At 45.8% G+C, this 18,507-nt stretch overlaps 1 protein-coding gene across 1 annotated transcript in view; it reads right to left on the bottom strand.

Moving 5' to 3' along the window:
• SF1 (splicing factor 1) overlaps positions 1 to 17,573 on the bottom strand; it is a 183,151-nt gene extending 165,578 nt beyond the window's left edge. The window contains exon 1 of the mRNA XM_082269639.1: positions 17,520 to 17,573. Coding sequence (XP_082125765.1) covers positions 17,520 to 17,523 — 4 coding nt within the window. The 5' untranslated portion in view covers positions 17,524 to 17,573. The remainder of the gene's footprint in view (positions 1 to 17,519) is intronic.
• Positions 17,574 to 18,507: the final 934 nt, after the last annotated feature.

Below are 18,507 nucleotides of genomic sequence, written 5' to 3'. Positions count from 1 at the left end.
TAAGGTTCTCTGTCCTGGGACACCAGGACAACCAGTCCGATTCCCAGCTCCGCAAACGCTGTAGTCTTCCGAACATTCCAACTAACTAAGCGCAGGAACAAATAAAAAGCTAGTAGTGCAAAGAAAACACTTTTGCATAAAATAAAAGTAATAAAACAGAAGAAAGGCTGGGACCGTAGCCCCAGCACAGGGATAGCCTATCTTACTCCTAACTAGGCAGAAGACAAACTGAGTTGGGAATGCTAATAGCAGGGGGGTATGGGACCAGAGGGACAGCCCGCTACAGGTGTGTCTATGTAAATTGCTTTGTTTCTAACAAGTCTTATGCCTAGCTTGCTACTATGGATAAGAGGTCAATACCCATTGGTGAAGACTGTATGAGTGGGCGGCGACTGACAGAGGACACAAGAGAAAAAATGGATTTTTGTAAGAACTTACCGTAAAATCCTTTTCTCTTAAGCTCATTGACAGACGTAGTCTTCTTGATTCTCAAGAGCTGGGTTATGTTGTCTCCGCAGGAGTAGGACTAGGCAGAATGACAAAACGTTCTGGCTCCACCCTAGGGGGCAGTCCCTGAGGGTATATCCTCCCTCTCTCTGCTACAGGGAATCAGTTCTGTTTAAAGCAGTACAGAGAAATTAACCCAACCCAACTCAATGATAGAGGGGCGGGTACTACGTCTGTCAATGAGCTTAAGAGAAAAGGATTTTACGGTAAGTTCTTACAAAAATCCATTTTTCTCTATCGCTCATTGACAGACGTAGTCTTCTTGATTCTCAAGAGCTGGGACATCCAGAAGCAGTGCCACAAATGAGGGGTGGGATTGACAAAATCAAATCCAATCTAGTAGGCCCAACCGGTGCCAAACTAGAAGTTTTAAAGGCTCATTATAAACAAAGAATGAGACTAAAGAAAAAAATTTCCAACGGAAAAAAACCCTCGAGGTAGACCACTGGTCTCCTCAAATTGCGGCCTGCAAAACCTTGCGGCCAAATGAGGCATCAGACGATGCCATTACATCAACTTTATAATGTTTTGAGAAGGTATGCACCGACGACCAGGTAGCCGCCTTGCACACCTGGACCACTGACGCCTGATGGCGAAAGGCCCATGACGCACTAAGTGCCCGAGTGGAGTGCGCCTTAACAGGGAACGGGGGCTCCCGACCCTTAATAGAATAAGCCTGCACTACCGTCTGTCTGATCCATCTGGAAATGGTCGTGGCAGATGCAGGCAACCCCTTTTTGGGTCCATCTGGGATCACAAAAAGTGAATCCGTCTTGCGAAACGAGTCTGTCGTTTTCAAGTATACCCTGATCGCCCGGACCACATCCAAGGAGTGCAAAGCAAATTCCCGAGGATGACTGGGCTTAGGACACAGGGAAGGTAATACAATTTCTTCATTCAGATGAAATTCTGAAACTACTTTTGGTAGGAAGGATGGATTCGGACGAAGAACCACCTTATCTCTATGAACCACCAGATATGGTGAACGACAAGATAATGCGGCCAGTTCTGACACCCTGCGTGCAGAAGTAATAGCCACCAAGAAGGCCACCTTCTGGGACAACGTGGGTAGAGGAATCTCCCTAATATCTTCAAAGGGAGGTTTCTGAAGAACCGACAACACTAAATTAAGATCCCAGGGGGGTAACGGCGCGTGCACTGGCGGAGCCAGATGTCGCACCCCCTGGATGAAATTCCGCACCAAGGAATGAGTAGCCAAAGGCTTCTGAAAGAAGATGGCTAATGCTGAGACCTGACCCTTGATAGTACTCAAGGCCAGTTTCTGCTCAACCCCTTGTTGCAGAAAAGCCAATATTCGACTAATCGAATAAGACCGAGGACGGAACCCCAAAGGTTCACACCATGCAATGTAGGACTTCCATGTGCGATGATAAATCTTTCTGGAAGTCGCTTTCCTTGCTTCAACTAGAGTAGGAATAACTGAAGCTGACAAACCTTTGTCCTTCAGCACCTGGGTCTCAATAGCCAGGCCGTTAAAGCCAGCGATCGTAAAGCAGGATGGAAGATCGGTCCCTGAGACAGTAGATCCTCCCTGAGAGGAAGTCTCCACGGGACGTCCGCCACCAGTCTGACCATGTCGGCGTACCAAGCTCGACGAGGCCAGTCCGGAGCTACCAGGATTACTGGGATTCCTTCCTCCTCTACCCTGCGAAGAAGTCTTGGCAGTAACGCGAGAGGAGGGAAGGCATATATTAGCTGGTATTGCCCCCACGGGGCGATCAGTGCGTCTGCGGTTTCTGCTAGAGGATCGCGGGAGCGAGCCACGAATCTCTGAACTTTCCTGTTGAATCGTGATGCCAACAGATCCACATCCGGGGTGCCCCACCGTAGGCACAACTGGTGGAAAACGTCTGGATGGAGGGACCATTCCCCCTGATCCAGGGTCTGACGGCTGAGATAATCTGCCTGCCAATTCTCCACCCCCGGAATGAACACCGCAGAGATTGCTGGAACAAATCGTTCCGCCCAGCGAAGAATGCAAGCCACTTCCTTGGCCGCTCGGACACTCTTGGTGCCCCCCTGGTGATTGACATAAGCCACGGCCGTGGCATTGTCCGACTGGATCCGAACCGGGCTGCCCTGGAGCTGCTCGGTCCAGTGAATCAGACAAAGTCTGATCGCTCTCAGTTCCAATACATTTATCGGTAATCTGGATTCTTCCGGGGACCAAAGTCCCTGGGCAGATAATTGACCGAGAATTCCTCCCCATCCGGATAGACTGGCATCCGTGGTCACTATCGTCCAATATATTGGCAGAAATGACTTTCCCTGGCTGAGCATTGGAGACCGAAGCCACCAAACCAGAGACTCTCTGGTCTGTTTGCTCAATCGTATCTGATTGTCCAGGGATTCCGGATTCCGATTCCATCTGAGGAGAATCTCTTGCTGAAGAATTCGGGTATGGGACTGGGCAAATGGGACTGCTTCGAAGGAAGCCACCATCAACCCCAGAACCCTCATGCAAGTCCGAAGGGAAGACCAGTTGTTGGACAGTAACAACTGGACTGCTGATTGAATCTTTCGAAGTTTCCCTACCGGAAGAAACACTCTTGTCCTGACTGTGTCTAGAATTAGACCCAGATATTCAAGCCTCTGGGTGGGAACCAGAAAAGACTTTTGCTGGTTCACCAGCCACCCGAATTCCTGTAAAGAAATCATAGTAATTTCTATGTTTTGTAGCAAGGTCTGAGGAGACTCTGCATGAAGCAGAAGATCGTCTAGGTAACCTAGAATCGATATACCTCTTTGGCGCAGAAGTGCCAACATTGGGGCCAACACTTTTGTGAAGACCCGCGGAGCCGTGGCGAGACCGAAAGGTAACGCCACAAACTGATAGTGGTTCTCCTCTACGGAAAAGCGTAGAAAACGCTGATGTCCTGCGAAAATGGGAATGTGAAGATAGGCGTCCTTGATGTCTATGGACGCTAGGACATCCCCTGGATGCAGGAAGGCTGCTACCGTGCGAATGGACTCCATTCTGAATCTTCTTATGTTGACGAAAGAATTGAGTGCTCTTAAGTCCAGAATTGGACGCACTTTGCCCTCTTTCCTGGGTATTGTAAGCAGGTTTGAATAAAACCCTTGAAACCGTTCTGTCCAAGGAACGTGGACTACCACTCCTTGTTGTAGTAGATCTGTGACTGCTCTCCGCAGATCTTCTAGACGATCCGGAGATAGTCGGATATTGGAAGGGAAGAATCGCGCCGGTGGGAGAGATCGAAACTCGATCTTGTACCCTGACTTTATGACTTCGCAAACCCATTTGTCCGGGATTCTGGAAAGCCATGGATCCGGGAACCGGCGAAGACGTCCCCCCACCCCAGTTATGGGTGGGGGCGCACCTTCAGGCTTTGGATGGTTTATCTTCAGGTCTGGAGGGGGCGGGCTTTTGCTTGCCCGACCAACGACCCCTGACGCCTCCTGTAGGAACCTTGGAGGACTTAGTTTTTTCACCCGCTGGACGAAAAAACCTCTTGTGAGCAGAAAAAGAAGGCCCTCGTCTTTGACGAGTTCCTCTACCTTTAAAATTTTGCGGTAAAAAGGTGCTTTTTCCACCGGTGAGATCCTTAATGATCTCATCTAAGTTGGCTCCAAATAGACGTTCTCCTGAAAAGGGGATATTAGCCAATGCTTTTTTGGAACCTTGGTCGGCTATCCAACCTTTTAGCCACAGTGTACGCCTGAGAACCACTGCTGAGACTGATGCTCGCGCCATTAATGGAGTGGCGTCTAACGCCGCATCACATACAAACTGTAACCCCTGTATCATTTGTTCCAACAAATCTGATACCGCCTGAGGGACTTCTTCTAAGTCCCGGCGTAACCACTTGGTCCATTCAGTTACAGCCTGCGAAACCAGACCAATAGCAATTATTGGCCTGAAAGCTGATCCAATCAAGGAAAACATGGTGCGAGACATAGCTTCTATCTTGCGATCCACTGGATCTTTAAAAGACGGAGCGTCTTCTAAAGGAATAACCGTGGCTTTATTCAATCTAGCAATTGGTGAATCCACCACAGGTGGTTCTGTCCATTTCTTAATAAGGGTTTCCTCAAACGGATAACGCCTGTCAATGCGTTTGGAAATATTAAAAGTGCGTTTTGGCAGACGCCATTCTTCATCGATTGGATTGCCAAAACATTTGGGCAATGGAAAAACCTTTGCCACTTTGATGCGCTTTTTAGTCCCAAAAGGGATCTCAGTTTCAGCTATTTCTGATGGAATACCCTGTAACCTTAAAGTCTCTTGAACAGATACAATGAGTGCGTTTACCAACGCTTCCTCTCGGGCTATGGCAGATGCCGAAACATCCTCCTCACTGTCTGAAGAGACAGGACCCGAGACACCAATACCAGATGAAGTACCTGCAACTGCAGAAATAGGCTCAGAGTCTGAATCCGAGGTTTCAGATAATAAGGGGTTAGGCGGGGGTCGCTTTCTTGCGCCCTGTCCCTGACAAGCCACTTCCACCCGGGACACAAAAGTTTCCATAATGGCTGACAAAGATTCAATTGTCAATGGGGTGCTGGAGGATCCCGCAGACCCCTCGAGGGGATCCGGAGGAGATACATGAGTGGCAGGGTCCATGTTAATACAGGACACTTTTTGCCAGCAATAAACAAAAAAACTTTTTTTTTTTTTGTGCGTCTCCCCCTAGCGCAATAGCGCCCCTCAGAGTACCTGCTTCTCGATCCCAGAGAGAGAGAGAGGGACCCCCAAGGCTCACCAACCGATGCAGTGCAGTTTCCAAAAAACTGCAGCCAGCGTCTGTCTTACACAGACTGGAAGGAGCTGTTTGCTTTTTCCCGGGCAGAAGGCGTGGCTCCGCCCCCTGTGTACGCCTTCGGGCGTTCCCAGCCCTCCACGAGGAAGCTGGGCTCACAAAACATGGCCGCCCCCATAGAAGAGACATAAGACTCCAAAAACATGGCGGCCGGCGTGACCTGAGGACATACATGCATTCGGTCTACGGCAAAATGGCGGCGGACCGCCGATATCGTCTTCCCAGCACATCCACCTGCACTCTGCTGAGAGGTGACATATGGATCTACAGAGATACACTGCACATAAGGTAGGATTATACCTCCTATGTTTGCTGTAATGTTACAGTCTGCTGGGTAGAGTGTTAGCTCTTGAACCAAGTCCACTTCCCACAAACACATGCTGTATTACAAGGGGGACTTGTAAGTGTCAGATATATACTGACCATATATGGAGGGGCCCATAATATATACTGCCTCATAAATGAGGAAAAAAAGGGAACGTTTTACTCACCATACCGAACCGACAGGCACCCTCTCTTCATAATACCCTCTCCACCGAGGTGGGGGTTTGTGGACGCCTCGACTCTCTGGTCCTGGCGTCCAAGCGAGCTTTTAACTCGCAAAGTCAGTCCCTTTACTGGGACTCCGTCGCGGCCGACTCAGCGCACTGGTCTGCACGCGTTTTTAGGCAGAAACCGGGGTGACCACTGGATCTCACATCCAGCCCGTCGCCCGGCCCCGCATACTTACTTGAATATGTCGCGGCCGACCAAGCGCAATGCCTGGTCTGCACGCGCTCGTAGGCCGGCTGGGGTGACCACAAGTGTCGCCCAGTCCGGCATTTTTGCTTGAAGATCTCACAGGAAAAAAACACTGGAGAAAACTACCTAAAAACATGTCTTTTTCTTAAAGAAAAAAAGTCTTGCCAGGACCAAAAGATCCCAGCAAGGAACTTAGGTCCTTACTCCTGACTAGACAGAAAAAAACTGATTCCCTGTAGCAGAGAGGGGGAGGATATACCCTCAGGGACTGCCCCCTAGGGTGGAGCCAGAACGTTTTGTCATTCTGCCTAGTCCTACTCCTGCGGAGACAACATAACCCAGCTCTTGAGAATCAAGAAGACTACGTCTGTCAATGAGCGATAGAGAAACTGGTTTTAGCTTGTAAACACCAAGTGTCAAAAATAGGCCTGGTAGTGGTTAAAGACTTTATATTCGTGCTTTGTCACATTTACGCATTCCTTTGGGGGGGGGGGGGGAGTGTTTATTTTTTGTATATCTCTTTATTCACATAGCAGTTTGATAATATTTATTTTTGTGTGTTTTATCACTTATCACATTATTTACGTTTAGATGTTTGGATATTTCATATATGTGCATGTTTATGTACTGGACTTTTGTTGAGCGCACTACTTATATTATAGATGTATTTCAGTTATCTTGCAAAGCTGGCCTGTTATGGCGCTTTTCCACTGCATGGAACCGAACGGTTCGGCTCGCTTTTGTGCTTTTCCACTGCTGGTACCGCATGGTATGGTGTAGGAACGGATCGGTATGGCGGCGATTTCCCACTGCATGGAACCGAACGGTATGGCTCTCAAAAACAGTACCTACTCGATTGCGGTTCCAAGAGGTACCATATCCCACAATCCTTTGCATGCAGTCACTACTAGCCACTGATTGTGTCAGAGAATCCCACCCACCCCGTTGTTATCCCACCCACTTAACTTTAGTACTACTTTAGTGGAAAAGCAAACCAGGCCAAGCTGGGCCGAGTAGAGCCGAGCCGATACTTGCAGTGGAAAAGTGTCAATAGTGGGTCCTGAGGACCGGAGTTGAGAACCACTGTCCTAATGAAAGAAGTCCAGGGTTCCTGAAAGGGCAGACGTCCCCCCCACCCCTGAGACAGATGAGGGCGCCCCTTCATGCTGAAGAGGACTGGTCTGCAGCACCGGCCTGGGGCTTGCCCCAAGGCTTCTTCGTTCCCCCATAATTTCTGAATGGCTTAACTTTTTCTTGCGCCCCCAAGGCACGAAAAAAAAGTATGAGCAGAAAAAGAGGGACCCCGCTTAGTACGGGGTTGTCTCACCCTTGGAGGATTGAGGAAGAAGAGTACTCTTTCCGCCAGTCAGGCCCTTGATCAACTCATCAAATGAGTCGCCAAACAACCTGTCTCCTAGAAAGGGGAGATCAGCTAGGGCTTTCTTAGAAGCTTGGTCAGCCGACCAGCTCTACAACCAAACCATGCATCTTGAAACCATGCCCATGGCCGAAAGCCTGGCCACCAGGAGATCCGCATCCATAGACTCATCACACAGGAACACCAGAGCCATGAACAGCAATTTTCACAATTGGATTTAGTTCTGGACTTTGACTGGGCCATTCTAGCATATAAATGTAAGATGCCTAACAAAAACATTCCATTGTAACTCTGGCTGTAAGTTTAGGTTCCTTGTCCTGCTGGAATGTGAACCCCAGTCAAGTCTTTTGCAGACTCACAGATTTTCGTCTAAGATTGCCCTGTATTTGGCTCCATCCATTTTCCCCATCAACTGACCAATTTCTCTGTCCCTGCTGATGAAAAGCATCCCCCCCAACATGATGCTGCCACCACGTTTCATAGTGGGGAAGTGGTGTTCAGGGTGATGTGCAGTGTAAGTGCCAGTTCACACTTATGCGATGCGGGAAGGCTGCAAATTCACAGCCTCTTCCCGCATCGCAAACGCACCCTTGGCAGTTCACACTGCCATATGCGATACACTGGGGGTGTCAATGAAATGTTAATGACACCCCCAGTTTGATCGCATATCGCAGTGCGATCTTTACAGTTCGCACAGGATGGATCGCACAAGTGTGAACCACTGTGCGATTCGATCCTGATGCGGCTAAAAAAAAAGGTCATGTGCGACTTTGCTGCGGGTGCAGTGCGAATTTAGCCATACAAATTGTATGGCTGAATTCGCACCGCACAGCCGATCGCATGTAATGAAGGAGAAGTGCGCTCCGATATTAAATGCGATCGCCGCAGCCGCACTAGTGTGAACCGGCACTTAGACAAATAAATGATGAAGGACTGCACTCAGACTTGAAACAGTTGACGATTTAATCAATGGTGACAGAAACTTAGAGACTAAGGCTGGCCATACACTATACAATTTTCTTGTTCAACTTTCCTTTAGATTTACCAAAACCATGTAATATAGGGTCAAACCTAAACACTTTCAATTTGTATGCAGTCAGGCAGGCCCTTGCACTACATAGCTTAAGGTAAATCTAAAGGAAATTGAATAAGAAAATTGTATAGTGTATGGCCAGCCTAAGTTTGTCTGTAACCATTGATTAATAAATCGTCAATTGTTTCAAGTCGGAGTGCAGTCCTTCATCGTTTATGTGTATATTGCTGCCTGAGTTACAGATCTGACATGCACCCGACTGCTGATCATCAGACTACATACACCTGAGTGGGTTTCCTCCTCTGTGTGATGTGCAGTTTTACGACACCCATTAAGTTTTTCTTCTAAGCCAAAAAGTACAATTTTGGTCGCAACTGACCAGAGCACCTTCTTCCACGTTTGCTGTATTACTTACATGGCTTCTTGCAAACTGCAAACAGGACTTATGGCTTTCTTCATGCCACTCTTCCATTAAGGCCAGATGAATTGAACAGTGCTCCGTGAGAGCTCAAAGTTCGGGATATTTTTTTTTTTTTAACCTAACCCTGCTTTAAACTTCTCCACAACTTTATCATGGACCTGTCTGGTGTGTTCCGTGGCCTTCATGAAGCGGTTTGTTTACTAAGGTTCTCTAACAAACCTCTGAGGGCTTCACAGAACAGCTGCATTTATAGATTAAATTACACACAGGTAGACTGTTTACCTATTATGTGACTTCTGAAAGCAATTGGTTCCACTAGACTGTAGTTAGGGGTATAAGAGTAAAGGGGGCTGAAAACAAATGCACGTCACACTTTATAAAAATTTGTAAAAAAAAAAAATTGAAAATTTTTTCATTTTCCTTCTACCTTATAACTATGTGCCACTTTGTACTGGACCTGGTCCATCACTTAAAATCCCCAAAAAATATATTAACTAGGGATGCACCGAAATTTTTGGCTGAAAATGGGCCTATCCCATTTTCACGCACGGTGTGTCAGTTCATTCATGCACAGATCGTAGTAGTAGTGACATCACAGGGAGGCGGGCCGCCGGCCAGAGGCGCGTCTTTTGAAACTGGAAGGACACCGGAGGAGCAGAGTAAGGAGATTGCATCCTTGGGATGGGGAGGGACGCTGAGGCGGGGGGGGTGTACTGCCGAGAGGGACGCTGAGGCGGCGGGGGGGGGGGGGGAGGCTGAGGCGAGCTTACCAATGGTAGTAGTATTATGCAGCATGAGGGGGTTAATGTATTGTCACTGCTGCATAAGTGACCGACCAGTGGCAGTTAATTAACCCCTTTGTGCTGCATTAGTGCAACCAGTATCAGTGCAACAAGTGTTAATTAACACTGATACTGGTTGCACTAATGCAGCACAAAGGGGTTAATTAACTGCCACTGGTTGGTCACTAATGCATCAGTGACCAGCAGTGACAATACATTAACCCCCTCATGCTGCATAATACAAATACCATTGGTAATTAAATTAACCTCTTGCCAACCCGTCACAGTATACTGTGACAGGGTGGCAGCGACAGGTGTACGTCGCTGCCTGTTTTTAGTGTATGCCCCTCTTCTATCTATTTTAAAATTATTTGGGGGAAAGAGTCATTTTCGGTTTTCGGCCAAGGGCATCCTGCATTTTCGGTTTCGGCCCAGAATTTTCATTTCGGTGCATCCCTAATATTAACATTTGTGGTTGCAACATGACAAACTGGAAAATTTCAAGGGGTATAAATACTTTTCCAAGACACTGTAAATGTCCATACACGAGCACATTCCGAGCTGCCACTTGGGATGCAGAATGACATCACGTGTGAGGCCCCTCAACATGCGTTTCTCTGTAACAAGCGTCTAGGGCAGTGTTTTTCAACTCCGGTCCTCAGGGCACACTAACAGGCCAGGTTTGCAAGAAAACTGAAATGCATCACAGGTGATATTTGCTGCTCAGTGATTGCAGTATTCTAGTCTGCATCTCCCCAAGGTAATACTTAAAATCTGGCCTGTTAGTGTGCCCTGAGGACCGGAGTTGAAAAACACTGGTCTAAGGAACCAAGGCTCACCATGTCCAGAGTACTGGTAGAGGGCTGCACTGACTTTGGAATTGACAAAACAGTGGACTAACACCAGCAAATGACATGGCTTCCCAAAACATGGACTGTGAAAACGTCACACTAGACCTCACGCAAGCTGAATTCTGTGCCTCTCCACTCTTCTTCCAGACCCTGGGACCTTGTTTCCAAATGAAATGCAAAATTTTCCACAGTCCGTGCTGATTTGGGGAGCCATGCCATCTGCTGGAGCTGGTCTACTGTTTATCAAGTCCAAAGTCAGCACAGCCCTCTAACAGGAAATTCTACAGCACTTCATGCTTCCTTCTGCTGATCAGCTTTAAGGAAATGCAGATTTCATTTTTCTGCAGGACTTGGCACCTGCCTACACTGCCAAAAGTACCAATACCTGGTTTAATGATCATTGTATCACGGTGCTTGATTGGCCAGCAAACTCACCTAAACCCTTAAGTGCCAGTTCACATTTATGTAGGGCTGAAACTATTCGATTAATCGACAACTAATCGATGAAAATAGTTGTCAACTATTTTCGTAATCGATCGGTCAGCCGATCAGTTGTCCTGCATACAGCATGCATTATTTGTTTACATATCAGAAAATACAGTGCAATGCACATACAGCTCAGTACACCATCCATACATGTAGATGGCAGAGAACTTGTTAATGTGTGAGGAGCAATGCATCATGGGACATGTAGTCCTGAGCAAGAAAAGGAACTAAGTGATTCTAAAGGCAATGTTTTTTTTTTTACCTTGCTATAGGGACACTATACAGTACTATACTTTGCTCCTTCCTACAGGGGCACTTTGAAGGTAGGAGGGGCCAGAAGTGCCTTGGGGGGGGGAGGGGGGCGGGGCGTAGAAGAGGAGAATCAGTTCTGCTCTGTGCAAAATCATTACACAGAGCGGGTAAGTATGACAAGATTGTTGTTAAAAAGAAAAAATCCAACGTTTACAATCACTTTAAGGGCTCTGTGCAGGGAAGATCAGCATCTGAACCCACAGAAGGTGGAGGCCAATAGACTAGAGGTGATATAAGGCATTACAATTACAAGTAAAAGTTTACCAATATTGTGCATTATATTTAAAATCATATTCATGAAAAAAAGTCTCCGCTTTTAGTACTACTTTAATATAAAAATGTTAATCCCCCCCTCCAGATTAGCTTCATATCTGACTCCCAGGTAAAATATCCTGTATATCCGACTTCTGGGCATATTTATTTTTTTTATACATACACATGATACAACATATAATACTTTCACAGTAGAAATTATAATTATATTACAGTAGCGATATCTGCTGTTTTTTTACCCGCATCATGACCGGTGATAAAAAAGCATGCTGCTGCTACTAAAGGTCTTCTGATGCCCATACATGTATTGGATTTTTGGACAAACGTTTTTGCATCTATATTTATACAAAAATTTGTATATACGTTGAGAGGACGAGTGTTTGAAAATTCCACTTGCTTTTAACATTAAATTTTAAAATGATTATACCTTCTGAGCAAAAACCACACACTATTTGAAGATTTGTTTGATCGAGAAGTTTTCTATTCTGATCCTTCAAATTTTCCTGTCACTGTGGTTGACAACGAACACCAAATAGACCCCATTAAAGTGGTAGTATACCGCTTTTTTTTTACTTTTAAACTACAGGTAAGCCTATAAGGCTTACCTGTAGGTAAAATTAATATCTCCTAAACCTACACGGTTTAGGAGATATTTGCTTTGCATGCAGCCGCTGGCGCGTGCGGCGCATGCACTCTGAAGGTCCGGCGGACCTTCAGAGTTCCTTGCCGTGAATTGCCGTAAAATTACTCCCGCGCGCCGGAGGCGCCGAACCCGGAAGAGACGCCGAGGGATCATGTCAGCTCCCACAGCGGTGTCTGGGGGTCCGTGTCGGGGCTTCGTTCTAAGGTAAGTGTTTCATAATGAGCTAGTATGCGATGCAGCTCATTATGCCTTTGTCTTGCGGGGGGGGGGGGGGGGGGTTCCTTTGAGTTTACTACCGCTTTAATGGTTAGAAATGGCCAGCATAAGTGACAGCAGGCGCAGGGAGCTACCTGCCTATTAATAAGGGAGTCTATCATGAATATTATATACCAATCGGGTCTGAAAATTAGCAAAACAGTGTTTTAGGTCTTTTAAAAATATTGATCTATGAGTCTGATATGTACCACATTTAAACCTCTAATAATTCATATATCTGTCTCAGAGTGGATTAAATATCCAACTATATAGCTGAATATTTATATTTACCTTTGCATATAGCTATTCAAGAATCGTAACTACATTATACACCAACCAATCGTTAGTTGCAGCCTTACATTTATGCGATGCGGGAACGCTGCGAATATACAGCGTGTTCCCACATTGCATCCACAGCACAGGTAGTTCACACTGCCATATGCGATACGCTGGGGGTGTCAATTCAGAGTTAACGACACCCCCAGCTCAGAACGCATATCGCAGTGCGATCTGAGAGTTCATACAGAATCGGATCGCACTAGTGTGAACCACCATGCGATCCAATTCTGCTGCGAACCAAAAGGGTCCTGTGTGTGTTACGTGTGATTGCGGTGCGAATTCAACCATACAAACTGTATGGCTGAATTTGCACCGCACAGACATTGCATGTAATTTTAGGAGCAGTGCGCTCCGAATTACATGCGATCTCTGCGAATGCATATATGTGTGAACGGGCACTTAGAGAATCTGTGGGGTATTGTCAAGAGGAAGATAAAACAGACCCCACAATGCAGATGAGCTGAAAGCCGCCATCAAAGCAACCTGAGCTCCCACAACAACTCAGCAGTGCCACAGGCTGATTGTCTCCATGCCACGCCGCATTGGTGCAGTAATTCATGCAAAAGTAGCCCCGAACAAGTATTGAGCACAACTTATACCGTATAAAAAAAATTCTAACTGCTATGTAATATTCTAATTTTCTGAGATACTGAATTTTGGGTTTTCCCTAGCTGCAATTCAAAGCCAAAATTAAAAGAAAGAAATGCTTGAAATATACCACTAACATCTATATAAAAATGTAGGAGTTCTACTTTTTGAATTGAATTACTAAAATAAATCTGATGATAATTCTCATTTTATGAGATGCACCTTTATATTGGAGAAAAGGCATACACCCCCACTCCACATAGGCAGAGAAACAAAGAAACTTGCAGAGCTGTGCTGTGAATAGACAAGCTCTCTGCTTATCTGCAAGTCCCTTCCCGACGAATTTTCAGTTGCTTTTATCTCCTGTGCCGGAGAACTTGTCAGAGGTTATGCTGAAAACAGGAACGAAGCAGCAGAAAGACACGGGATGTAAGGTTTTGGAGAGAGATAGGTAAACACTACAGATATGTGCCCAGGCCAGATTTCATGAATAGGGTTTACATCCACTATTACTAATGAAACAATTTAAATCAAAGTCAACATTAAGACCTTTTAGGACTTTGGTTTAAAATAAGAAAAAAAATCAGGGACTATTGTATATAATCTATAGAGGCATGTAGAATCATGATTATTATATCCATGTGCTGAGAGGTATAGGTTTTATATTGCCAGTAATATAGATTTGGATTATGTAGGATTGTACATATATATTATATACAAGTTGCGTCAATTCTAAAGGTTATGTGATCTGTGCCCTAATAAAATGATTAGGATCCTACTATGAATTTACATAATTAATATTGTGCACATCGCAATTGTATGAGGTGATGCAGTGGTGGACTGATTCCTGTAGGAGATCAGAGAGCTAAATTGGCATCTTCCTCTGAAGGAAGAGGGTGGAAGAAAACAAACTTCCGGTGGCCACAACAATGCAGATGGCTGCTATAGAAGCTGATATCTATCTATTTAAAGGGCTGGGACAGAGCGGCCACCTACATACTGAGGAAGCCCAATGAGAGGGCGCTACGTGTCTAGGAGGGAAGAGCCGAGCCTGTGGCGTCACGCTGCTACCACCGATGTGGAATGTACAGCCAGCTGATGGGAATGATATGCACTTTTTATATTGTTTGCATGTAAGTGTATTTTATATGAGTGGGCTTTTAATAAAGTGTTGAAATGGAGAGCACTATAAATTGTTTTTTTATTACGTGGCTCACTTATCGTATATAATCAAAGAGTGCCAAGTTCCAGGAGACAGGAGAGGTGACCATCCCAGGGGGAGTCGCAGGAGCAGTGACAAGCCTGTGGTTTCTCAGGTTTTTACCGGGGATTGGTGGTGCATCCAACATTGGAAACTGAATAATCGATTGAAGAACACGGTTGGTGGAGGAGCACTTTTTTTTTTTTCCAAGTATTGGTTTTATACATTTTATAATTTGAGATTTACCAATATTAACATTTAGTTTGGAGATTAAGGAATTTTATCACATAGTTGATAAGTTATAGTTCAGTTGCGCTGCACTATACACGGGTGCATCTCAAAATTAGAATATCAAAAAGATTACACTCCTTTGGAAAGTGCACACTGTACATTGGCTTTTGAGAAAACTTAAGCCCCGTACACACACGCAGATCGTCGTCATACAAATGTTCGTCTTTTCTCCCCGGGATGTCGGTGTCTGTTGAAAAGTGCAAAGACAGCACAAGGACAGCACAAGAATTTTGTCTGCAGACTTCAGCTGACTGCAGAAGTGATGTCATGTAATGGTTAACTTTCCCTGTGTTTTTAATTTTCTGAGCATGCCCAGTCTTGCAAATCTGCGGTCTGTCGGCCGAATTCTGTACTGACAGGCGAACAATCGTCCATTCTGGTGTCCGCAGACAAAAATTTTCATGTTTGCACGAAAGACTTTTGTCCGCGGATTGTGCGCAGACATCTGTCGGAGGCACCATACTAACACGCGTACAATCGGCAGATCTTTCGTCCGCCGACGTTTGTATGCCGACGATCGGTACGTGTGTACGGGCCTTTAAAGTGGTTCTAAAGCCTCAGTCCCGGTCCACACTATTGCGATGCAGGAACACTGCGAATCTACTGCGTGTTCCCGCATCGCATTCGCTACAGGCAGTTCACAATGCCATATGCGAATCGCTGGGGGTGTCAATTCAAAGCTAACGACACCCCCAGATCTGATCGCATATCTCAGTGCGATCTGACAGTTCGCACATGAATCGGAGCGCACTAGTGTGAACCACTGTGCGATCCGATTCTAATGCAGACCAAAAAAAGGTCCTGTGCGCGTTCACTGCGATTGCGGTGCGAATTTGACCATACAAACTGTATGGCTGAATTTGCACCACACAGACATTGCATGCGATTTTTAGGAGCAGTGCCATTCTTTTATCAGGAGCAGATGTCTGTCATCGCAATAGTGAGAACCGGCACGAAAGGTCTTTCAGCTTAATGCATTCTATGCAATAAGGTGAAAAGCTTTCTGGGCTGCAAATTTCCCGCTTACCTGAGTTTTTAGCCGATCCAGCAATGTGGCACGAGAGAAGCAGCTTTCACTGCTGTCTCCCTCCTCCCTGACCACCCATTCTGTCAATAGACAGGGGCAGGACAGCTCAGGAATGATCGCGCCCAGGTGTCTCCCTAGAAAGCGGCTTTCCATGAAAAGGCGGAAGCTGAAGTGCCAGCGGGGGGAGCCCAGAAGCAGAGGCTCAGGGCTGCTCTGTGCAAAACTGGTGACATTTTTTTTTTTAATGAAAATCACAAAGAAAGCTTTAGTGCCGGTTCACACTCTTGTGGCTGCGGCGATCGCACGTAATATCAGAGCGCACTGCTCCTTCATTACATGTGATCGGCTGTGCGGTGCAAATTCAGCCATACACTTTATATGGCTGAAATTCGCACTGCACCCGCACATGACCCCTTTTTTCAGCCGCATCAGCATCGGATCGCACAGTGGTTCACACTAGTGCGATCCGATCCTGTGCGAACTGTAAAGATCGCACTGCGATATGCGATCAAACTGGGGGTGTCGTTAACATTTCATTGACACCCCCAGCGTATTGCATATGGCAGTGTGAACTGCCAAGGGTGCGTTTGCAATGCGGGAACAGGCTGCGGATTCGCAGCCTTCCCGCATCGCATAAGTGTGACCCGGCACTTAGAAAAATCAAAGATGATACAAGTGCAGCCCTAAATCATAATCGACGATTTTCATCACCTGCACAATATTGGAGGTTTCACATTTCAGTTTTGGACTCTATATGGAGAGTTTTCACTCGGTTTTTATTTAAAGACTTCATTGCAACAATAATGTTTTCACTATTTGATACATTGTTGCTATTTGTATCTTCTGATTTACTGCACTTTCTTGTTATATGTATCTTTATGACAGTTGTGCTGGCTGCTTTATATATGTATATAAGAACCACAGTATATTTTAAAAACCAAAAGGCAATAAAGACTTCCTATATAATCTATAGAAGCCAATCACGTACATTTGTCTTTCAGTCCACTAAAATCAAGCATAAGGAGGCGGTAAACTGAAAGATGCAAAGTCTGCTTCCTGCCATACCTGCACTACATTTGCCCATTTCTGGATGCAGTTACTTTCTAAGGTACTAGGCCGAAGCACACAGCAGAAATAGGTCAGTGTGCCTGATAGTAAACAGACAAGGTTTGTAGATGTGCAGCATGGTCAGGAAGAGTGACATTCGTACACCGGTGGGACATGGCATTGGGGGGGGGGGGGGGGGGGGATGATGTATCCGCTTTGCAGACAATTGGATTTGAAAAGCGGTACAACGTGCGCGCATTGGAAGAGCGATCGATCTAGATAGTACAGGACCATGGCCTTCGTACAGCGGTCCGACCTGCAAAGAACATTTTATCGAATTTACACAACTACATACAACAGTCCAACACAACAAAAAGCAACCGAAAGTTTTCCGACACCTAACTGAAAAATGGACAACTGGACCTCCCTGGCTTTCAACGCTTTAAGGAAACGTCTAAAACGAGGCATTGTTAGTTCGGAAGCATTTCAAATATAAAAAAAAACCCATTACAGCGTCTTGTCTTAAATTAGCTTATTACCCATTACGCGTCTTGCTCCTCTAAGTCACACCAGCAAAAATACGAAGAAACAACCAGCAGCTATGCGATGACTGAGATAGTATACGACGCGGATACCTTATATAAACTTCGGTGCACCGCCCATTAAAAAAAAAAAAAGACAGCGCTCATTGGATTGGAAGAAATGCCGCCGATTGGGTTACATATTGCCATGTGATCCCAGAGAATGAATGGAGGTGGGCTTTGTGAATGGATGTGCCAATGAAAACAAAGTCTCGTCCATCGTCAGCCGGCTAACGTGCTGTAGGAAGGGCCGTGTAGAAATTCTGATTGGTTACGTTCAGCGCATGTACGTGCCCCTAAGCTGCTTGCGGTCGCCATCTTGTAGGTTGCACTTCAAAATACGCCCTATAAAATGGCGGATATATGTACAGTATCTAGCAATAGTTTAAAAAGCGAGTTCTGCCGTTACATCACACAGAGGTCGTCTGTCCTCCTGATCTGTCGGGACTCGGGACCACAATGTTCAAAGCCTATAGCTGAAAACATTCAACATTGTGGGTTTTTATTGCCACTGTTTTCTTTACAGATTAGAAAGAGAAGTCCATAGCTCCCAACTGTCCCTTCATCTTCACTTGTCCCTCATTCGTCGGATCTATATAGTTGGATATAAAATACCCTACTTATCTATCAGAAAGTGTATCCCAGTGCTAAACCTTTCATACAATTTCTAAATTCCAAAAGTCAGTCTAAAGCAATAGTAGTGATAAAAAAGCACCTGTGGTTTTAACCATTTTTTTTTTTTTTTTTTTTTTTTACAACTGTCTTATAAGGGGGTCCCTTGCCTACATACCTTTGCTAATAGGTGTCCCCCATTCCCATCTCAGAGAGTTGAGAGGTATGGAAGTCTAGTTCAGTGGCCGAATGACAGCTACAGTGTGGTCGGCTTATGCTGGGAGGGCATACGATGACGTCATCGCGTACACACCGAAGTGCTCCGATAGACCCT

This window comes from Pelophylax lessonae (genome assembly GCF_965119305.1).
Source record: "Pelophylax lessonae genome assembly, chromosome: 10".
NCBI lineage: Eukaryota > Metazoa > Chordata > Amphibia > Anura > Ranidae > Pelophylax > Pelophylax lessonae.
Note: the sequence above shows the minus strand (reverse complement) of the source record. Positions and strands in the feature narration are given on the sequence as shown.